Source organism: Lolium rigidum, chromosome 7 (assembly GCF_022539505.1).
Source record: "Lolium rigidum isolate FL_2022 chromosome 7, APGP_CSIRO_Lrig_0.1, whole genome shotgun sequence".
Classification (NCBI taxonomy): domain Eukaryota; kingdom Viridiplantae; phylum Streptophyta; class Magnoliopsida; order Poales; family Poaceae; genus Lolium; species Lolium rigidum.
The window spans coordinates 133,212,224-133,236,737 of NC_061514.1; the positions used below are offsets into that span (position 1 = coordinate 133,212,224).

At 45.5% G+C, this 24,514-nt stretch overlaps 1 protein-coding gene across 1 annotated transcript; it reads left to right on the forward strand.

Moving 5' to 3' along the window:
* The first annotated feature begins 1,524 nt into the window (after nucleotides 1-1,524).
* On the forward strand, nucleotides 1,525-8,006 carry LOC124673623 (casein kinase 1-like protein HD16). Its single transcript, XM_047209669.1, has 17 exons — nucleotides 1,525-1,619; nucleotides 2,308-2,771; nucleotides 3,684-3,809; nucleotides 3,897-3,970; nucleotides 4,060-4,129; nucleotides 4,212-4,267; nucleotides 4,360-4,431; nucleotides 4,500-4,594; nucleotides 4,742-4,805; nucleotides 4,885-5,014; nucleotides 5,082-5,297; nucleotides 5,379-5,509; nucleotides 6,459-6,633; nucleotides 6,730-6,820; nucleotides 7,017-7,174; nucleotides 7,308-7,496; nucleotides 7,666-8,006. The coding sequence occupies exons 2-17, from the start codon at nucleotides 2,361-2,363 to the stop codon at nucleotides 7,723-7,725; spliced, it is 2,118 nt and encodes a 705-aa protein (XP_047065625.1). The 5' UTR covers nucleotides 1,525-1,619; nucleotides 2,308-2,360; the 3' UTR covers nucleotides 7,726-8,006.
* Nucleotides 8,007-24,514: the final 16,508 nt, after the last annotated feature.

Sequence of the window (24,514 nt, forward strand, 5' to 3'; positions counted from 1 at the left end):
CATCCATCAGCCTCCTTCAGTAGTACTCACCAATAACAGTAGCCCAGGCGTCGCCCTCCTTCTAGATGGCACCATCTGTCGGTGGTTCGAGGAAGACGGTGCTGCCGGGGACGGCTAAGGCAGCGACTGCGCTGCGCGTCCACCTGCGCCTAGAGGATGCGCACGTGCTCCTCCATGCTCACGTTGGGATCCAACACTTGCCGCCAGCCGATTGGCTCCGCCATTGCTGCTCTCTCCTCCTCCGACGCTAGGATGCAGTACAGTACACAGCCGCCATCGAACTCTAGCGAGGTGGGCCGTCGGTCCTCTCCCCTAGCCAATCCACGTACACGTTGCCTCGCCATGGATGCCAGCCATCCTCCCCGCGGCCACGCAACAGTCGTCTGGTCCCCCTCCCCTCCGCCGCCCGAAGGTCGAGGGCCTGGCCACCCTCGACCACCGGCCCCGTGGTGCTCCGGCCGTCGATCTCGCTGGCCTGGAGGACAACGCCGACGTGGGACTCTGCCGGCACCACGGGCACCACCGGACGTAGCCGCCGCACTCCCCCTCCGCCGGCTTACTGCTCCACTCGTGCGCGCGGGTGGCCACTGTCCTCCTCTCCCGACACACCTTCTTGCTTGACGGCTGAGAGACCACACCCACACCGTCCGGGAGAGGCGCGACAACGGCGTTCGCCACGTCGTACGATCCCGAGACTCCAGCTGAAAGACCGGAACCACGTCGTCGCCATTACGAGGGGCAACGCAGGCAAGGGAGCCCGGTGGCGCCGACGGCGGGGGCGTCCGGCGATGGCGGTGCCAGGCCAAGGGCAGAGACGTTGGATGGAGGTGGGGAAGAGAAAGAGAGCTTTTCAATAAAGCAAAAATTTTACAACCTAATGTTCAATTTTAAATTACTTTCAATAAATCGCATAAAGTCATTTAAATGCGCGAAACTAGCTATGAATCATTAAAATTCGTAATAGTTGAAATGTGGCCAACTTTACCTAAAAAAATATAGAGGTATCATTTGGAACAGTATTTTTTGTATCTCATTCTCAAAATAAACCTACTTCATCATTTAGAAAATAAATATTAATTTTCTTTATACCAAAAAGTTGAAAATTCTAATTTACGCTCATATGTGGTTCTGGCCTCTCCCCCTCCAAAGATGCATGAATCAAGCAAAATGTAGGATACCAAAATCAAGCAGTAGTAGTAAAAAAGAAGCTGTTGACAAATCAATCATTTTTAGGGTAACAAATCAAGAATCGTATAGACATTCCAAATGCTCAAACCCCAACTATCCATCTTGCAACCCTCGTCCCAACCCAAATCACGTCGGCACCTAGGCTAGGAGGCTAGGCCGCCTAGCCCTGACTGCATCGACTGACGAGGCGGCCCCATCCGGCAGCGACAGCATGCATGACGAGGTGGCTGGCGCACACGGCGCGCCGGACCCGAACCAGAAACGTCATCAGCGCGAGACGAGACGATACAGACGAGACGAGCAGCTCCGCCTCCACAATTCCTGTGCCTTCCTCTCCCCACCACCACCACCACCACCATCACCACGCGCTTCCCGAGGCCACGAATCGGGCCTCCTGCTCCCCTGCCGGTCGCCGCCGCCGCGACGCCGATGTGAGCATCCCGGCGCCCCGATCTCCCGCTCTCTCTCGCCCCGTCTTTCTACTCTTTTTTTTCCGTTGGTATTTTTTGAATTTTTTCCGGCCAGAGGATGGCGTCTGGGCGTGCTCCTGCGCGATCGGGCGGCGTGGGAGCGTTCCGTTCGGAGTAAATCGCCGCCTGACGGGTTGTCGGTGGCCCGATTTGGCCGCCGCCGCCGGCTGATCGGACTTCGGGAGGCTCGGGTTTCAGGCGGTGTGAGCGCCGGATTTGGCCTTTGGGCGAAGGACGGGTTGTTAGTGGGTTGGTGATTTGGGTGGGCTGTACGGCGGTGGAGATTGGGTGCCGAGTTGGTGCTAATCTGGCGGCAAGTAGGGATTTCCTTCTCTCCATTGCAAATCCTCCTGTTGGGGGCCATCTGATGATGGGGTTGCTTTGCTCCCCCCTCTCTGCCCCAGCCTGATTGACGCATGAAGATGAGGCAGGCCTCCTCTTGATGGCGATTAGGGATCTAGCCCGCTGAAACTGGTTACTGCTGTCTCAACCAGAGTAGTCACGCTTGGTCTTAACTTGGGTGGCTGTGGGCACATTGGTAGTACATGAAATTAGCTGTTAGATAGATTTCCATGTGTGTTTGCGAGAATACTTCTGTTTTGTTATGCTACCTTGATCTATAATTTTAACTGTGTTTACCTGTGTGGAGATTGGAAGGTGCTCTGACGGGTCGAACGCCGGCAAGAGTTGCATGGGGAGAGGATGCCACAGCTGCGAAGCAGTGCTCGCCTAGCGCTGCTGAGGTCCAGGAAACTTGAAGGTCAACAGCCAGCAGAGCCCCCGGTTGCGAAACCGGTGCTACCTGCTCCACGGAAGCGCATTCCCATCCCTGCTGTAAGGGGCAGATACGCTGCTGGTGGCGGTGGGAGAAGAGGGCCGTCCAGGCCTGCAATTAAGGACCAGTACTTTGAAGACCCACCCAAAGCTGTCTCTGCACGCACGCTTGTTTCGGAAGCCAAGGACCCTGCTTCGAATAAGGTTGCTGACTGCAGTCAAAAGAAAGCCAAGCTTGCTGAGGGTCTCGCAGGTAAAGGTTTGAGAATGGATGGTGAAAGTGCGGAGAAGCTTGTAGGGGCTGAGGATGAATCAACAACATCACCGATTCCTGAGAGGGTATTGCTTCTCGTTATTTTTTTGATTCCATGAACCGCCATTTGCAATCCACGTAGTTTTCGATCGGTTTTGTAGCTCAACAAAAATATATGCATTGATTTCAGTATTCATCTTACGCATGTTCCCTAGGGTGTTCCTTTTGTGTTGGATTGGTCATATGGGGCACGAACAAGTGGAACCTGGCCTATTGTTAATGCTGTAATTCTAAATATAGAATTATTATGCTGTATGTTTAAAGCACGGAAGAGATAAATATTCCCCCCTATAATGTACATGGACTATCCGTCGTTTCATGCAGTATCTGTGATGCCATCGCATTGAGTATTCATTCATCAATGTAGCCATGTAGGCCTTGTGCAAATTTGACATGGCTACAGTTGAATAGTTACCAAATGTTATAAAATATTTCTGTTGTAGCTCTAGAAAGAGGTTAGCAGTTAATATAGCCTAAATAGTAAAAATATATATTTTCCTTTAGAATACCATAAATGCCAGCAACCCTGTTAGCGGGAAAGGCTACCCGGAGTAGATGGCCTGTCCTGAATTAACAGTCAGTCACTCATAGAGCATCAAACCATCCCCACTTAGCAGGTCCATAAATTCGTCCATTCCAATACACAACCCAGATGATTATCATTGCAAACATCCTACTTCCTTAAAGTCTTGCAGTCTGAATATAGTTGTTTGTACATGACCCGGAAGGAGTTAAACTGCTGATTACGTCCTTACCTCATAGTCTAGATCTCTGCACATATGACATGCGACAGCTAAGTCCATTGCGTTGTTGCTTCGATTTATATCACTTGAAAAATCTGCTCTATGATGACGTTAGAAGGGATAGTATTATATCTTATTTGTCTGAGTTGTCAGTCAAGCTACTCGGATGCTCCTAATACCATATCATTTCTGCAGGTTCACGTAGGTAATTCTCCAGTATATCTAACTGAAAGGAAACTAGGTAAAGGTGGCTTTGGTCAAGTCTACGTTGGTAGAAGATTATCAGGTGGGACAGCCCGCACTGGTCCTGATGCCTATGAGGTTTGCACTCTTAGATAGTATAAAATAATTTGTGCAAAAAAAGAACCTATGTTTCATGAATCAAAGCTATGTATGATGATTATATAGGTTGCGTTGAAGTTTGAGCACCGAAGCAGTAAAGGGTGCAATTATGCCCCTCCATATGAGTGGCAAGTTTATCAGTAAGTAGAGTCAGCTTCTTTTTGTACTTAGACTATGCTCTGTCTTTTGTGCTTTCTGATCAGTGAGCATTGACCTTCTTTATAACAAGGAATCTCAATGGCTGCTATGGCGTACCTTCGGTCCACTACAAGGGTCGTCAGGGCGACTACTATATCCTTGTGAGTTTATTTGAGTTAATCACCTATATTGTTGAGCTGATATTTTTTGACAAGAAAATGATTGCATTTAACAAATAATTAGGTAATGGATATCCTTGGCCCTAGTCTTTGGGATGTATGGAATTCACTGGGGCAAGCGTAAGAATCCTCTTGTTCCTTTTGAAATTACTTTGTTAATCTTACAGTTGTACTTCTGTAATCTTTACTAAAAGATTTAACATTTTTATCAGGATGCCTCCACATATGGCAGCATGCATTGCTGTAGAGGCCATATCAATTCTTGAGAAGTTTCATTCCAAAGGGTAACTTGAAGTTATCTTCAGCGGATACATTGTTGTTCATTTACGTTAACACATCCTATTTTAATCAGGTTTGTTCATGGCGATGTAAAGCCGGAGAACTTTCTGCTTGGTCTTCCTGGATCACCTGAGGAGAAAAAGCTTTTCCTTGTTGATCTTGGTTTAGGTATGCTATTTATTCAATGAATTTCTATCCAAGTATAAAATCCCATTTCGTTACAGTATTTCATGAGATAAACTTAGGGTCACGGTTGTACTTTATTACTGTTCTTTTACAAGTTTTTGTTAATATGCCGCTGTCTAAATTGTGCAGCATCAAAGTGGAAAGATTCCTCAGGTCACCATGTTGATTATGATCAAAAGCCTGATATATTCAGGTTTGTTGTGTTAAATCTTTACTTTTTTGCTTCTCCTATGTTCCTTTTTACTTATCTACTTCTTCTTTCCTTTTTCCAGGGGAACAATTAGATATGCAAGTGCACATGCCCATTTAGGTCGTACAGGTAGTAGGAGGGATGATTTAGAGTCACTGGCCTACACCCTTATATTTCTAATAAAAGGAAGATTGCCTTGGCAAGGCTACCAGGTAGGTTTAACACCTTTGAGTTAACTTCTTAATGTTTTACTGGTACTCACTTCAGTCGACAACACAGGGAGATACCAAGAGTTTTCTTGTTTGCAAGAAGAAAATGGCTACTTCTCCAGACATGCTATGTAGTTTCTGTCCAGCTCCATTCAAAGAATTTTTTGACAATGTCGCAAATATGAAATTTGATGAAGAACCAAAGTACGCCAAACTTATTTCTCTGTTTGATGGTTTGATCGAATCGCCCGCATCAAGGCCAATCAGAATTGATGGGGCTCTTAAGGTCTACTCTGCACTTGCATTTATTGTTTAGTTTTTTTTTTTCCTTTCGTCTCCCATCATGAACCTTTTCCCCAAATTATAGGTGGGGCAAAAGCGTGGAAGATTGCATGTCAACCATGAAGAAGATGAGCAGCCTAAGAAGAAAGTTAGATTAGGGCATCCAGCATCACAATGGATTTCAGTTTACAATGCGAGGCGGCCTATGAAGCAAAGGTAATTACATTAAATGATTGAAATAGAATAGATGATACAAAATGTGATCAACTGATGCTATTTGAACTTCTCATACTTCTCTTTTTGCAAAAGTGGCGATTCCAAAAAATGATTTGGTTTTATCTGTAGAGTTATTAACTTATTATTAGAGACAAAATTGAGTAGATATTTTATTTATTTCGGTTAGAAGAATCGTCATAAGTCATAACAGAATTGATGTTGGGTAGATGATCAGTTAGTTTTAATTGTCATCATAGCCCTACTTCCCATGTTATTATGTTTAGTTTAGACAAGATGTTCTTCTTAGACCTGTAACCCAAGTCTAAGCAATCTAGCTGTATTAAACGTGCAACAAACCCAACATGAAATATTGAAAGTCGTATGTTTATTAGAAGATTCTTTACTTGATTTGGGAATTGGGACCATCTGAGTGCAGTGAAATAGTCAATGTAGGTGTAAATCTTAATAATGACCTTGGAAACTGGAATAAGTAGATATACAATTACTCTCTGGTTTGCAATGTTTAAGGTAACCATCTAAGAACTCAAATACCGGCAGCTGTGGCCTACAAGTGTAACTAGTCTGCACAGTGCCTCATTACTCTGGTACATGTATAGATTATGAAATATTAAATTTCTCTGCATATTTACTCTGGTACATGTATAGATTATGAAATATTAAATTTCTCTGCATATTTGAATGAAACTGTGCTTGTAGTTGCTACTGATTCGGGATTTCAGTTTGCGCTTGTTAGTTGTTTCAAATCTTAGCTTGTCATATTTCGTTGCTCATGCATACCTTTGCTTTATCAAATACCCACTTCTCAGGACCAATCTGGATTTTTCATGATATATCATTTCATCTTGGTTTTAATGTAAATACAGTCTGTAATAGTTTGACGATCTATTGTTGGAAATTAAAGCTAATATATCTTGATTCTCTTTGTTAGGTACCATTACAATGTGGCTGACAACAGGCTTCAGCAACATATACAAAAGGGTAATGAGGATGGCCTATTCATTAGTTCTGTGGCTTCTTCAGCAAATCTTTGGGCTCTCATTATGGATGCAGGAACTGGGTTCAGTTCCCAAGTTTATGAACTCTCACCGGTTTTCCTACACAAGGTATGGTACAATGTGATAAAGCTTTATCATTGTTCATTAGTACCCTGGATAAGCTATTGACTTGGGATTGCTAATCTCTTTATTCGGTGCACATAGGACTGGATAATGGACCAGTGGGAGAAAAGTTTCTACATAACAGCAGTAGCTGGAGCATCCAATGGAAGTTCATTAGTTGTAATGTCCAAAGGTCGGTGATTTGCGCTTTTTATTCAATCGTGTGTGCTAGTTTAAATCTCCATTCTGTCGCCATATTTCCGTTGATGATACATAAACATGCTACCTGTTCTGTTTGTCGTTGTTTAGCTTGGCACTTCCATAAGTGACATATCTCGCACGGTTATTATCCATATTTGGATTTATTTCTTACCATGTCATGTTTTTAGGAACTGCATACACTCAACAGTCGTACAAGGTTAGCGAATCATTCCCCTTCAAGTGGATCAGCAAAAAGTGGAAAGAAGGTTTCCATGTAACGTCTATGGCCACAGCTGGAAATCGCTGGGGAGTAGTCATGTCAAGGAACTCAGGCTATTCTGAACAGGTATTGTAAGTTGGCCTTGTCAGTCACATGTAAATATGTTTTTCCATAGATGTGCCAGTTTAAATTTCTGTAGACATTCCTGTGACTATAGCACTGCTAGTTTATGAGGCTGAGTTTCTTTATGCAACTTCAGGTTGTAGAGCTGGATTTCCTGTATCCAAGTGAAGGCATCCATCGGCGATGGGAGCATGGTTACAGAATAACTTCTTCAGCAGCCACCATCGACCAAGCCGCCTTTATCCTTAGCAAGCCGAAAAGGAAACCAGTAGATGAGACACAAGAAACTCTACGGACCACAGCCTTCCCCAGCAACCATGTAAAGGTATCTCCCGGGATCATCGAAATGCTCACAAAATACCCGGGTTCTTTATATCCTCTACCATTAAATAGTTTACATGGCATTTATGGCGTTTGTCTCAATAGTTCAGTACCAGAGCATGCATCTTCTGTTGCTGTGCCCAGCTATATTAACCTTGCATCGCAACTTGCAGGATAAATGGGCGAAGAACCTGTACATTGCCTCAATCTGCTACGGCCGAAGTGTCAGTTGACCTCTGCAAATCTGAAGTCGAATGGAGCAGGGACATTTAGTATTTTGTCAAAGTGAGCGAGATGGGAGAGAAAAGCCGGGATAGGATTAAGAAAGCAGAAGTTGCCTCGAGGGGTATCGCACCGTAATTGTAAAGGAATGTTCTGCCGAATGCAGGCTATAGATCTTATATCCATAAGAAGCTAACGCATTCCGTTTGGAATTCGCCATGTATAGTTTGGTTAAGTTGTCATTCGGGCAATGGTAATTTGGTGCGAGTCTAAAAATGGTTAAATCGTAATCTGCTTGTGACCAAAGAGTAAAGCATAACGATGCGCATTGTGCCAATCGTGTCGAAGGAGCTGTAGCCTCATTCTCGCCTGACGCACGTTTCAGGATGCAAGTGGCGCAGTTGATGAGCAATGCGGCATTAGGCGCTTTCTTTTGCAGTTAAACGGGCGCTGCGACGCCGCTCCGTGCTCTCTGCCGCTTGGCGTATGTAGTGTAGCTGCTTCCATTCGGTCGAGATTAGAGGCGACGAACAAGCTGGATTAACTAATCCATGCACTCTGCGGGTACACACGTACACTAATTAACACGCCCACAACTTTGGGACTGCGATCTCTCAAGTTTTATTAATTCTGATGCAATGAACGAAGTTTTATTATTTCTGATGTAATGAGCTATGCATCCTTTGTTCAAAAAGAAATAAATCGCGCCATGAAGTCTTTTGGTAAAAAATAACACGATCACACTCTACCCTATCAACATCATGTTCAACTAGGCGAGTCTTATTCCGGCTCCGACCCGGTGCCAAGTCCCTGCTGATCTCTACTCGGGCTGAAAAAGGGGGAGACTTATTCTCCTGCCCGGTCTTGGTATGGAAACACAATATGGTTTTGGAATAAGATTTCCGCTTCGGATGCACAATCAGTGACAAGTGGGGGAGGAAAAAACCTCGGACAATCGATGTGATGCCATTGACATTGTGGTGTTAGTGACATTGTAGAATTGTAGTGTAGCCAGCGAGGGTTCGCCGGAAGTTGGATCCAAGGAAAGTAGTTATCTTGCTATAGCCTCACTTTTTAGATGGAAGACTCGAAATGAGCTCGACTTTGAATTATCGAAGCCATCAACCGGCTAGGAGGTACAACAAGAGTTACAACACATAGGATAAACCGCAAACCAACAACAAAAGACAACACACCGAGCGCCACCAAGCGCCAGGTTGAGGGAGCTTTGTCTTTTGTTGCACCGGAGCGAGCATGACATAGTTCACACCAACAAACTTCATACGCACCAACACAACAGCCCAAGGGGGACTCGACGATGAGCCAGCAGCCTAGCAGAGCTTGAGGATCCAAAGGAGGGGAGGGGGGGGGGGTCTTGCGACGACGTCTCTAAGAAGGTTCATGGTACGCGAATGCGTCATCATCATCGGCAGATACCGAGGTCCTGCAAAGTTTTCACCTAGATCCCGAATCACCACCCCCGAGCTCAGGCTAGGTCCAGACCAGAAACACAACATCTTCAAATGGCATTGGGATAGGCGCACCGGCCGAAACTACGGCCACCGACCTAGCAAAGCCCCCCAAGGCAGTAGGAGAGCCGTCAGCTACCGAAGTAAGGCCGTTTATAAGTAGCTAGGCCGACGAGGTGAGAGGGATGTGACATCAGCGAGAAATCAAGGGTGATCCGCAAGACACTACAACAGAAGCTTGCCCGAAGCGGGGCCACCAAGAGGAGCATATTGAGGCGGAGGGACGGCATCCGTCAGTTCGAAATGTGGGATCACCATCGTGACGCCTTCAACAAGGGAACGTCACCCATATTTTTCACGAGTTGTTGGCATGATGCCACTTTGGAGGCTTTTTGGGATACATCTAAAAGAACCATATTCCCTAGTTACTCGAAGTAAATAAAAGCATCTCAACCAGCAATTCTAATAGCGCCTCTAATAAACCTATTGTTGCCCTAGCCATAAAATAGGCTCTTATCGGCATCCCGAAAACACTCCTACACATTATAGACCCTGATGAAATAGTATATGGGACATATTTATAAGCGAAAGGTAGTGCCGAAAAATATTTTTATGGGACATGATCTATAAAGGAAAATGCTTGGTTTCCTCCGGAGGCTGGAACCGCTCGCGACCTCCGGATTCATCTGGTGACGCGTGTCCTGATTCCCAGCGACGGTTGGAGGGCCCACCACGATGGCTCTCTTATCTTGTACCGTCGCTCCTCCTCCACTCGTTTTCCTCTCCCATCTCACATACACATCCATCTACAACTCTACCTACTGCTGGAAACATGGCCGCTCGCCGCCGGTTTCCCACGATGCTCCGCCGCTCGCTGCTGATTTTCCCACGATGCTCCGCCGCTCGCGACCGATTTTCCCACGATGCTCCGCCGCTCGCGGCCGATTTTCCCACGATGCTCCGCCGCTCGCCAGCATCGACACACCATCGTCTTACCCCGCGCGAGCTCCTCCGTGCAGCATTGCTCCCGAACAACCGGTGGTGCTCCCTCGTCGCCCTCAAGGGCGATGGCCGGCGCCGCTGCAGCAAGGGGAGCTACATATGCTGCGGGATGAAGCTGCAACACCTCATCACCGGAGCTGCAAAGGGCGGGAGGTGGAGCTGCAAATCCCCACCGCCGATGCTGCAAAGGACACGATCCCGGGCAGTGACGGCGAAGCTGCATATGCTGTGAGGAGGTGCTACATATGCTATGGGGTGAAGCTGCAATCCCCCATCACCGGAGCTGCAAATCCCCACCGTCGCTGCTGCAAATCGCAGCCGCCCGAGCTGCAATGGTGTGTGATGACCCACAAGTATAGGGGGTGTATCGTAGTACTTTCGATAAATAAGAGTGTCGAACCCAACGAGGAGCAGAAGGTGTTGACAAGCAGTTTCGATGAATGATTCACTGTAAATGCTCACAGACAAGTATTCAGGGGGTTTTAATATAGCAGATGAATAAAGTACAAGTAAGTAAAATGCGAGAGCAATAATTGCAGCGAGTGGCCCAATCCTTTTTAGCACAAAGGACAAGCCGGTTTGTTTACTTATAATGACCAAACGTTCTTGAGGACACACGGGAATTTAGTCTAGTGCTTTCGCTTCATATAGCTGATTAATCTTCATTGTTTTGATAAGTGTTGTGTGGGTGAACCTATGCTAATGCACCGCCCTTCCTAGGACTAATACATACTTGTGATTATACCCCTTGCAAGCATCCACAAATACAAGAAAGTAATTAAGATAAATCTAACCACAGCCTTAAACTCTGAGATCCTGCTATCCCTCCTGCATTGATATACCAACGGGGGTTCAGGTTTCTGTCACTTCGGCAACCCCGCAATTAGCAAACGAATACAAGATGTATTCCCCTAGGACCATAAATGGTGAAGTATCATGTAGTCGATGTTCACATGACACCACTAGAAGAATAACACCACAACTTAAATATCATAACAATGAATACTAACCAACATAATTCACTACTAGCATTTAGACTTCACCCATGTCCTCAAGAACTAAACGAACTACTCACGAGACATCATATGGAACATGATCAGAGGTGATATGATGATGAATAACAATCTGAACATAAACCTTGGTTCAATGGTTTCACTCAATAGCATCAATAACAAGTAGAAATCAATACGGGAGAGTTTCCCCTATCAAACAATCAAGATCCAACCCTAATTGTTACAGCGGTGACGAGGTGCAGCGGTGGAGATGGCGGTGATGATGATGGAGATGGTGGTGATGATGATCCCAATGATGTCCAGCTCGATGACGGTGACGATGGCGTCGATTTCCCCCTCCGGGAGGGAATTTCCCCGGCGGATTTCAGCCTGCCGGAGAGCTCTTTTCTCTCTGGTGTTTTCCGCCCCGCAGAGGCGGCTGTAACTCTTCGCGACTATCCTCTGGAGCTTAGGTTTTCGGGACGAAGAAGTACGCGAAGGAGAGGAGGCAAGAGGGGGCTGTGGGCCCCCTCCCCACATGGCGGCGCGGCCAGGGCAGGGCCCGCGCTGGCCTATGGGGGGCCCATGGCGGCCCTCCTCGGCTCCTCCTTTTGGCTACCTTCGTCTTCTGGAAAAATAAGATTTTCCGTATAATTTCCGTCAATTGCTGATCTTCCGAAATATTGCATTCTGACGGTGCTTTTTCAGCGAGAATCCGACTCCGGTGCGCGATTCTCCAATAATCATGAAACATGCAAAATAGATGAAATAACATAAGTATCATCTCTAAATATGAAATATATCAATGAATAACAGTAAATTATGATATAAAATAGTGATGCAAAATGGACGTATCAACTCCCCCAAGCTTAGACTTCGCTTGTCCCCAAGCGAAACTGAACTCGGTAAACAAGACCACATGTTTATGGAGTGAAGAGTCGATAAACAAAATACGGACAATAAGCATCATATTAATTCACACAAGACATTCTAGTGAACAACTTCCTCATATAATTCAACTTGAAACAAGTAAAAGGAAATCACAAATAAAGGTGCATAGGAAATCATAATTGGTGATGGCAAACTTCGTTCTTGGTCAGAGAACAGTTAACAGGTTGTACTTATCTATTGAGAACAAAACTTGCATACTCAATCATAATAATCTCCTCATAATCATTGATAACCTTCAAAGCTATATTCATTCAGATAAAGCTTGTACTAAACAAGGAAGAATAAAGGCATGATTAAATGAATCACAATATAGATGATTGGATCACAACAATTCAATTGCTTGCTTAAGATGGAGGGAAATAGGTTTGCTGACTCAACATAAAGTAAAAGATAGGCCCTTCGCAGAGGGAAGCAGGGATTAAATCATGTGCTAGAGCTTTTTAAGTTTTGAAATCTTATAGAGAGCATAAAAGTAAAGTTTTGAGAGGTGTTTGTTGTTGTCAACGAATGGTAATGGGTACTCTAACCCCCTTGCCAAACAGACCTCCAAAGAGCGGCTCCCATAAAGGACGTTATCTCTACCAGCAAGGTAGATCATCCCTCTTCTCTTTTGTTTACACAAGTACTTTAGTTTATTTAAGGATGACACTCCTCCCAACCTTTGCTTTCTCAAGCCATGGCTAACCGAATCCTCGGGTGCCTTCCAACATTTCACATAACATGGAGGAGTGTCTATTGCAAAATTAAGTTGCTTAACGATGAATCGAGGGCAAAACATGTGAAGAGAGTTATTAATGAAAGTTAATTAATTGGGGCTGGGAACCCCGTTGCCGGCTCTTTTTGCAAAATTATAGGATAAGTGGATGAAGCCACTAGTCCATTAGTGGAAGCTGCCCAACAAGATTGAAAGATAAAACACCACATACTTCCTCATGAGCTATAAAACATTGACACAAATAAGAGGTAATAATTTTTGAATTGTTTAAAGGTAGCACATGAAGTATTTACTCGGAATGGCAGGGAAATACCACATAGTAGGTAGTTATGGTGGACATCGGTGGCATAGGTTTGGTTTAAGGGTTTGGATGCACGAGAAGTATTCCCTCTCGGTACAGGTCTTTGGCTAGCAAGGTTAATTAGCAAGCATAAGAGTTGAGGGAAACAAACAAATATACATGTGATAGAAACAATCATGCATCTTCCTTGTAAGCACAAACAATGTTAACTTCAGAATACAAAGCTAGGAACTAACAAGAAAGATAATAACATATCGACATGTATTTCCTCTTTTCTACTTAAACTTAAAGTGTTGTTGCTATTGACCAATGCTAAGTTTGCCAAAACCAAATAGATTTACTCAATGCTCCCAAAGTGATACCAATACTAACAACAAGATCAATCATATAATAGAGATTGCAAACTAAAATAAGATGTGCAATATGTAAATGATAGGACTTCTCATTAATATTCCATAACGATAACTCACACCAAGGGATACATAGATAACCAACTAAAGAGAGGTACTTCCATACCGCAACACATCTTATATGATAACTTCCCTACTCATGATATGACACTACTTGATAGTAAAAAGGTAAAAGATAGTGATGATGTGATACCGCGGCACTCCCCCAAGCTTGGAACAAACCAAGGGGATGCCAATACCGATGATGAATTACTCCTTCGGTGTTGTGGATGAATTCTTGATAAGCTTCTCAACAAGCTCCTTTAGCTCATCAATTTTGTACATGAGGTTGCGAATCATCTCCGAATTGTGCTCGACGCGGTTAAGAAGTATATCCGACGGCGAGTCCCAACTCTTAGAGTTGTTTCCCCACTCTTCAGCTTCAGGCTTCCCCTTTCCTGCAGTGTTAGAACGATCTATATCCCACTTGCTAGGCAATACTGCCTTGGGAACCCTTTCAGTTTGACTATTATGAATGAGAATGTGGAAGGGGTGGTAGGTGCCTGGAGGAGATGTCCTTGGAGCTAGGTAGTGACGTGGGACTCCTCCTCCGGTGCTAATCCGTGCGCTTTTCTTGGTGTTGAACGGATTTGCCACCACTCCGATGCTTGCGACGGTGGCACGCGGGTATACTCGCGGAACTTCCTCAACTTCTTCTTCATCCTCCTTGAATTTTTCTTTCAACTCGGGATCTTGAATATCTTCCTCCGAAAGCTCCTTGCCCTTGTTGTTAGAGACCATGGTGCTTCTAGACCAAAACAGATCCTGGCAGAAACAGCTTGAAACAAAACGCGACGAGAAAATGATATACGGACCTCCAGGGGTCCGGGCGATTATATAGCAGAAATTTTCACGACCAAAGGAAAGTACCAGGTCGAACCAGAGTCGGAGAGGGACAGCGAGGGGCTCCCCTCATAGGGCGGCGCGGCCAGGCTGGGGCCCGTGCCGGCCTATGGGGGCACGCCCTCGTGCGTCTCCTCCACTCCGTTTCGATCTCGTAATTTTTCATATTTTCCAAAAGTTGTAAAAACATTGTTCGGAAAGTTAAACGCGAACTTTTTCTTACCAGAACTGTTACCTATTCAAAGTCGAACTCTGCAGGACTGTCAACTTGGCCTTTGATGAAGGCTTCCGGAGTTACCACTCGAATAACATCAACATCTTCATTATAAGAATCACCGAGTGATATAATGCTTGAGTCTTTGTCCATTCACCACTTGTGTGGCATTACCTTGCAGAGAGCTAATTTTAATTGCCCCTGATCGATACACCTCCACAATGACATATGGTCCTTCCCATTTTGAGAGTAATTTGCCTGCAAAAAATCTGAGACGAGACCGATACAATAGGACTTTATCTCCAACATTAAATTCTCTTTTGATAATTCTTCTATCATGCCATTTCTTAACTTTCTCTTTAAAGAGTTTAGCATTTTCATATGCTTCACTTCTACATTCATCTAGAGAACTCAATTGTAGCAATCTTTTCTTACCGGCAAATTTAGGATCTTTATTTAGTTCTCTTACAACCCAATAAGCTTTGTGCTCTAGTTCTAAAGGTAAATGACAAGCTTTCCCATAAACCATTTTATACGGTGACATACCCATGGGGTTTTTATAAGCAGTTCTATAAGCCCATAGTGCTTCCTTCAATTTAATAGCCCAGTTCTTTCTAGATTTATTAACAGTCTTTTGCAAGATAGATTTAATTTCTCTATTTGATAATTCTACTTGCCCACTAGTTTGAGAATGATATATAAGCGGAAGCAATTCTATGATTAATACCATATTTAGCAAGAGTTTTTCTAAAACCACCATGAATAAAATGAGAACCTCCATCAGTCATAATATATCTAGGAACTCCAAATCTAGGAAAAATAATATCTAAAAGCATTCTTAAAGAGGTCTCACCATCGGCACTTTTTGTAGGTATGGCTTCCACCCATTTAGTAACATAATCAACAACGACAAGTATATGAGTGTTACCTTCGAAGAAGGGAAAGGACCCATGAAGTCAAATCCCCAACAATCGAATGGTTCAATAACAAGAGTATAATTCATAGGCATTTCATTGCGTACGGAGATATTACCAACCCTTTGACATTCATCACAAGATAAAATAAACTTTCTTGCATCTTTGAAGAGAGTTGGCCAATAAAAACCTGATTGTAGAACCTTTTGCGCGGTTCTATCTCCGGCGTGATGTCCTCCATAAACACTACCATGACACTTACTCAATATCTCTTGTTGTTCATATTCGGGAACACATCTTCGCAGAATACCATCCACTCCTTCTTTATATAAGTGTGGGTCATCCCAAAAATAATGCCTCAAGTCATAAAAGAATTTCCTCCTTTGCTGAGCTGAAAAGGTTGGCGGCAAGTACTTGGATACAATAAAGTTAGCATAATCAGCGTACCAAGGACTATCTCGCGAGCTCACCTTTATTACAGCCAATTGTTCATTCGGAAAACTATCATTAACAGGAACAGGATCATAAGCAATATTTTCCAATCTAGACAAATTATCAGCAACAGGATTATCGGCACCTTTCCTATCTATAATATGTAAATCAAATTCTTGCAAAAGAAGCACCCATCTAATAAGCCTTGGCTTAGCATCTTTCTTTTCCATAAGGTATCTAATTCCAGCATGATCCGTATGAATTGTAACTTTTGAATCAACAATATAAGATCTAAACTTGTCAGAAGCAAAGACTACAGCTAATAATTCCTTTTCAGTTGTAGCATAATTTCTTTGAGCAGCATCAAGAGTTTTGCTAGCATAATGAATAACATTCAGTTTCTTATCTACTCGTTGTCCAAGAACAGCGCCTACAGACAAAATCACTAGCATCACACATTATTTCAAAAGGTAAATTCCAATCGGGAGGTTCAACTACGGGAGCGGTTGTTAAGGCTTTCTTTAGAGTTTCAAAAGCTTCCTTACAATCATCATCAAAAACAAAAGGTACATCTTTTTGAAGAAGATTAGTAAGAGGCTTTGAAATCTTGGAAAAGTCTTTAATAAATCTCCTATAAAACCCAGCATGAGCAAGAACACTACGAATACCTTTAACATCCCTAGGATAGGGCATCTTCTCAATTGCTTCAACTTTAGCTCTATCAACTTCAATACCTCTCTCGGAAATTTTATGTCCCAATACAATTCCTTCATTAACCATAAAATGGCACTTCTCCCAATTAAGAACAAGGTTAGTTTCTTCACATCTACTGCAATACTTTATCAAGGTTTCGCAAGCAATTATCAAAAAAATTCCCATAGACAGAAAAATCATCCATGAATACCTCTACAATATTCTCACAAAAGCCATGAAAAATAGCAGACATGCATCTTTGAAAAGTAGCAGGAGCATTACATAAACCAAAAAGCATACGCCTATAAGCATAAGTTCCATAGGGACAAGTGAAAGTGGTTTTCTCTTGATCTTTAGTTTTAACGACAATTTGTGAAAACCCGAATAACCATCCAGAAAGCAAAAATGAGTATTTTTAGACAACCTTTCTAACATTTGATCAATAAAGGGTAAAGGGTAATGATCTTTCTTAGTAACTTTATTAACTTTTCGATAATCAATGCACATTCTATACCCTACAACTACTCTTTGAGGGATGAGCTCATCATTATCATTAGGCACAACGAGTCATTCCTCCTTTCTTAGGAACACAATGCACAGGACTAACCCATCTACTATCAGCAATAGGATATATAATACCAGCTTCAAGAAGTTTTAATACCTCATTCCTTACCACATCCTTCATCTTCGGAATTAGACGGCGCTGATGTTCAACAACAGGCTTTGCATCATCTTCCATGTTGATAGCATGTTGGCAAATAGAGGGAGAAATCCCCTTCAAGTCATCAAGAGTGTAGACAATAGCTCCTCGGTGTTTCTTCAATATCTCCAATAACCTTTCTTCCTCAATATCTGAAAGCTTAGAACTAATAATAACAGGATATATTTTCTTATCATCAATATGAGCATACTTAAGATTATCAGGCAATGGTTTTAAATCAAAAATAGGATCTTCCTTTGGTGGTGGTGTTGTACCTAAATCTTCAACCGGCAAGTCATGTTTAAGAATAGGTTGACGAAGGAAAATTTCATCAAGCTCATTCCGTTCTTCCCTAAAGACTTCACTCTCACTATCCTCCAAATGTTGATGCAAAGGATTATTAGGAGCAAGAGCAATAGACGCACACTGTTCAACTCTAAAATCATTATTAGGCAAATCAGCTTTATAAGGAGTGTTGGCAAATTTAGAGAAATTAAATTCATAAGATTCACCAGCAAATTTAGTCATAATTTTTTCCTTCTTGCAATCTACAACAGCTCCACAAGTATTTAGAAAAGGTCTACCAAAAATAATAGGACAAGACTTACTAGCAGCAGAACCAAGTACCAAAAAGTCAGCGAGGATATTTAATCTTACCACATAGAACTTCCACATCTCGAACAATACCAATAGGAGAGATAGTTTCTCTATTAGCTAGCCGAATAACCACATCAATATCTTCAAGTTCACAAGAACCAATTTCATGCATGATCTCCGTATAAAGCTCATAAGGAATGGCACTAATACTTGCACCATTGTCACATAAACCATAATAACAATGATCACCAATTCTAACGAGAGAGCATAGGAACAACTGGCTTTCCTAGACTTATTAGGATGCGAAACAATATTAGAAGCATCTTCACGAGAAAATAATATGACCATCTTCTACATTTTCAGTCACAAGATCTTTAACTATTGCAATAGCAGAGTTCAACCTTTATTTGTTCTTCGGGTTCTATAGGTTTCTTTGCACTTTTATTAACCGCACTAGTTATAACAGAGTACTCCTTCATTTTAGCAGGGAAAGGAGTTTTTTCAATATAAGCTTCAGGAAGAATATGATCAACAGTTTCAATTATAGCACATTTATTTATAGATGAATCAGTTTTATCTTTGTACGGTTCATGATACTTATCAAAATTCTTCCTAGGCAATTCAAAGTGAGAGGCAAAAGCTTTATAAAAGTTTGCAACGACTTGAGAATCAAGACCATAAGTAGCACTCATATTACGAAATTTATCAGTATCCATAAAAACTTCAATGCATTTATAATCATAGTTTATACTCGACTCTCTATCTTTGTCGTTCTCCCATCCTTCGGTATTCTCTTGGATCCGATCAAGAAGGTCCCTTTTAAACTCTTCTTTGTTGCGTGTAAATGATCCAGAACAAGAAGTATCCAGCAAAGTCTTATCTTGAAAAGACAGTCTTGCATAAAAATTATCAATAATAATATTACCAGGAAGCTCATGAATGGGGCATTTGAGCATTAAAGACTTCAATCTCCCCCAATCTTGGGCAATACTCTCTCCATCATGAGGACAAAAATTATATATGCGGTTCCGATCTTTGTGAATTTCACTTGGAGGATAGAATTTAGAATAAAATAAAGGCACAATGTCCTCCCAATCAAGAGAATCCCTATTCTTCAGCAATTTATACCAGTACGCTGCTTTATCGGACGACGATATAGAGAATAGTTTCTTCCTAACTTCATCCATAGCAATACCGCACATTTGAATAACCCGCATAATTCATGTAAAAACAAGTAAATGATCACTAGGATGGACAGGTTCCATCCCCTTCATAGCGGTTATCCACAACACGTTCAATAATTTTCATAGGTATTTTGTATGGAACCTCTTTCTCACCTGGCGCCTCATCCACTACGTTTGCAGTAGTAGTAGATTTTCCAAAGAGCAATTCAAGAGAAGACCCCTCCATAATGAATTATAGCGACGAGCGGAAATAAAATCAGCACGTACGGTAAAGGTTTCCCTTACCAATTCCACTTACCAATAGCGCTTCACTCCCCGGCAACGGCGCCGGAAAATAGTCTTGATGACCCACAAGTATAGGGGGTGTATCGTAGTACTTTCGATAAATAAGAGTGTCGAACCCAACGAGGAGCAAAAGGTGTTGACAAGCAGTTTTGATGAAGGATTCACTGTAAATGCTCACAGACAAGTATTCAGGGGGGGTTTAATATAGCAGATGAATAAAGTACAAGTAAGTAAAATGCGAGAGTAATAATTGCAGCGAGTGGCCCAATCTTTTTTAGCACAAAGGACAAGCCGGTTTGTTTACTTATAATGACCAAACGTTCTTGGGGACACACGGGAATTTAGTCTAGTGCTTTCGCTTCATATAGCTGATTAATCTTCATTGTTTTGATAAGTGTTGTGTGGGTGAACCTATGCTAATGCGCCGCCCTTCCTAGGACTAATACATACTTGTGATTATACCCCTTGCAAGCATCCGCAAATACAAGAAAGTAATTAAGATAAATCTAACCACGACCTTAAACTACGAGATCCTGCTATCCCTCCCTGCATCGATATACCAACGGGGGTTCGGGTTTACGTCACTCCGGCAACCCCGCAATTAGCAAACGAATACAAGATGTATTTCCCTAGGCCCATAAATGGTGAAGTATCATGTAGTCGACATTCACATGACACCACTAGAAGAATAACACCACAACTTAAATATCATAACATTGAATACTAACCAACATAATTCACTACTAACATTTAGACTTCACCCATGTCCTCAAGAACTAAACGAACTACTCACGAGACATCATATGGAACATGATCAGAGGTGATATGATGATGAATAACAATCTGAACATAAACCTTGGTTCAATGGTTTCACTCAATAGCATCAATAACAAGTAGAAATCAATACCGGGAGAGTTTCCCCTATCAAACAATCAAGATCCAACCCTAATTGTTACAGCGGTGACGAGGTGCAGCGGTGGAGATGGCGGTGATGATGATGGAGATGGTGGTGATGATGATCCCAATGATGTCCAGCTCGATGACGGTGACGATGGCGTCGATTTCCCCCTCCGGGAGGGAATTTCCCCGGCGGATTTAAGCCTGCCGGAGAGCTCTTTTCTCTCTGGTGTTTTCCGCCCCGCACAGGCGGCTGTGACTCTTCGCGACTATCCTCTGGAGCTTAGGTTTTCGGTACGAAGAAGTACGCGAAGGAGAGGAGGCAAGAGGGGGCTGTGGGCCCCCTCCCCACATGGCGGCGCGGCCAGGGCAGGGCCCGCACCGGCCTATGGGGGGGCCCATGGCGGCCCTCCTCGGCTCCTCCTTTTGGCTACCTCCGTCTTCTGGAAAAATAAGATTTTCCGTATAATTTCCGTCAATTGCTGATCTTTCGAAATATGGCATTACGACGGTGCTTTTCCAGCGAGAATCCTGACTCCGGTGCGCGATTCTCCAATAATCATGAAACATGCAAAATAGATGAAATAACATAAGTATCATCTCTAAATATGAAATATATCAATGAATAACAGTAAATTATGATATAAAATAGTGATGTAAAATGGACGTATCAGTGTGTTGGGGAAGCTGCAAAGGTGCGCCTTCAGAGCTTCAATGGTGCGCCCCCGGAGCTTCAATGGTGCGTCGGGGGAGCTTCAATGGTGCGCTGACGGAGCTTCAATGGTGCGTCGGGGGAGCTTCAACGGTGCGCCGTCGGAGCTTCAATGGTGCGCCGCCGGAGCTGCTTGCCAGAGCTGCAAGCGGCGAACGTCGCCGTTGTCAGCACCGCCTCCGGGCTGCAAGCCCACCGTGGAGCGCCGTCGCGGTGTTGCAAGCCGGCCGTTGAGTGATGTCGCTGTGTTGCCACCGACGTCGACGCCGCATCCGTGTTGCAAACCTGCCACCGGGCGGTGCTGCAAGGATGGGTGGCAGTGCTACCCGCCGGAGTCATGGCCGAAGGTGCGGCCGGTAGTGCGCGCATGCGTGTGGGGATTTTCTTTTTCTTATGTGTGCGGCCGAGAAGAGCGTGGGTGATGGTCCCCAAGTACACGTGTCAAACGGGGGAGTCGGAGGTTCGGGAGGAATTAACCTCCGAAAGATTCTCAGCACTGTCCACCTCAGGGGCCCAACTAAAACAGTTGACACATGGCATGCGTGGTGTTTAAATCTAAAAAGAGACAACCATATTTTATATTTTTAACCACGTGTTAATTGTTAGAGTTGGTTCATGGAAGTGAATTTGTGGACATTAAATTTTTCGGTAGTGCCATCTAAGAGCATCTCTAACAGAGCCCGTATTTGTCGGAACCGAATAAACGGAGTTCAGTCTCCCGAAAAACGAATTGAGAGCGCATTTGGGCACGGCGCAGAACAGAAACTGTAAACCCAAACCGAACTCGCGAAAATCAAAAGTCGCGGGAAATCGATTTTCTTGATTGCAGTCGATTTCATCCGATCAAGCTTATTTCGTTCATAATTCACAATAATAGTGGCAAAATACATCCGCATTGGACCTACATTACGTACTACGGACCTAATTAGACTAGAAATTAAGGTTCCCGGGCGTCGGCGGAGGGTTTATAGTCGCCGGAGGTCGCCGGCGGTTGCTAGGCGACGACGAGGGCCGCCACCTCGATGGCCGCCGCGCCGGAGGCGCTCCCGCAGAGCAGAGGCGGTCCGTCTGCGTCGTCGTCATCGCCGCTCGGAGGCGGCTGCGGCTGCAGCTGCAGCTAGGGAAGCGGAGCGCGCCATTAGGTCCGGCCCGCTTCCATGCGGCGTCGGAGCGCGACCGCCTGGCGCGCTCCGTCTCCGCCCGTACGCCGGCGGACGGCGACTTGCCCTTCCGGCGCCGGATCGGCCGTCGCCCCTACTCACGCGTCTTGCACACGTCATTTCGGACGACGGGGTGGTGGCCGTAGCGGCGTCCGAGCGCCCGGGGTTGCTCGTCGAGCGGCGGCGGGCTGCGGCGGCAGGAGAGGAACGGCAGGAGGGTAGTAGGGTTTCCGAACCGAACTCCCCTCCGCGAACCCTTTTAATAGGGGCTGTGCGGTGAGTTTCTCGGGCCCCTGAACTTCCAGTTCGGGCCGGCCCGTGTTTACGGGCTTTGATCTGCGTGCATTTTAGTCCGAATCCGTAGATTCGTCGGAAAACTTCGGTTCCGGCGGGATTTACGGGGTCTGTTAGAGGTGATGTGTCCTGTGTCCTGTGACTGTGAGTGAGACGATGAGAGTTGGTAGAAGACCGCGATAGTATATACCAGTTCGTAACGCTCATTTCCCCCCTTCCCTCTCTCTTCCTTCTACAGTAACTTGACCCTTTTCCTTCTCTCTCGGGAGCTCCTCCAACTCAACTCCGGCGGCGCCGCCGTCTGGAGAAGAGAAGGAGGGGCTGCCCGATGTGTATATAGTAGGTGTAGTCTCGGCTGCTCGCCGGTAGGGGGCTTTTTGCCCGGTAGATGGAGCGATTTTTGGGATCTCCCCAGCCAGATCTCAAACCTAGGATTCCTTCTCTTGCCTTCTTCGCTCCTCTGGTGGGAGCATGAAGCGGAGGATTGGAGCACCGCTCCTCAAAATAAAGCAGAGGCTGATGGCCACCAAGTGGTGAGAAAGATCTGCGCCGTGAAGCTTCTCCTGGCCGGCCATGGTGGCGAGGAGGAGAGGTGGTACGGCGGAGCTAAAGGTGCGTGGTTGCTTCTTCTGGCCGGCCGTGGAGGCGAGGGGGGAAAGCAGCACGGCGCCTTTCTTTCTTCTCCGACAAGGTGGTGGTTCCTGGTGGTGCTACCCCTGGATGTTGCTGTCCCTCTCGATTTTGGTAGCTGTGGTGGCGACCAAGATTGGGAGACGGCAGGATCTGGAGGTGGCGGAGAAGACGGTGAAGCTTCCCTGGCGGAGGTTCTCAAGTGGCGGCTTTCATCGCCGTTGCTTTTTCCGGCCGATGGGGACACTCCGCGCCTGTTGAGTTCGTACTCACATGATATCTCTTCCTCTAGTGTTGGAGGATTACATGCTTTCAGCATGGCGCTCAACGCCGCCTCCACGCCAAGTGGTTTCGTCCCCGGAGTGGAGAAGGTGGCCGTCGCTGCAAGATCATCAATGGTGTCGGCAGAGAAGGACCTGATCGCGTTTCCAGAAATTATGCGAGGTCCTTTTCACAAAAAGCAAGGACTGCTTTGTAATTCTTTTTCTTCTTGGGTCCTACTTGTAATTTGTAACCTGCCGAGTTAATCGAAGCTTCGGGTCCCTTGGACCCTTCTCCTGTTCAAAATAAAATAAAATATACCAGTTCGTATGAATTGGAGGCCTGGGCGCTCATTCCCTTGAAAAAGTTGGGCGGGACATCCCGCGAGCCGAGGGTAGCGTGTCCCGGCGGCACAACACCTGCTCGACGGAATGCCTTCACCGCAAGCCGGCACGCCGACCACCCTACCACCGCAGACGGTGCCCTCCGGCGGCGACGTCGACGTCGACACGGGCCCCGCTTCCAAGGACGCCCGGGAAGCGCGGACCACCCCGTTGCCGCAGACGCTGCGCTCTAGCAGCGACCTCGAGACGTCCCCCGCTTCCATGGACGCCTCGGAAGCGTCGACCACCCCGCCGCCGCCGATCCAGCGCTCCAGAAGCGGCCTCGGCACATCCTCCGGATCCAAGGGCGCCCTCGAAGCGCCGACCACCCCGCGGCCGCAGACGCTGCGCTCCAGCAGCGACCTCGAGACGTCCCCCGCTTCCATGGACGCCTCGGAAGCGTCGACCACCCCGCCACCGCCGATCCAGCGCTCCAGAAGCGGCCTCGGCGCATCCTCCGGATCCAAGGACGCCCTCGAAGCGCCGACCACCCCGCGGCCGCAGACGCTGCGCTCCAACAGCAGCCTCGACACGGACCTCGCTGCCAAGGACGCCTTCCTCGACCATGGCTTCTCATCCGGTACGAGTACAATCGGCGGCGCCGCTGCTCCTCAACCCTCGTCTCCGCTCCGCCGCGGAAGCCCCTCCACCGCCTCGGGATCCCCATCACCAGTCTCCTGCCCTACCGCCACACAGCCGGTACTGAATGGCCACGAGAAGGC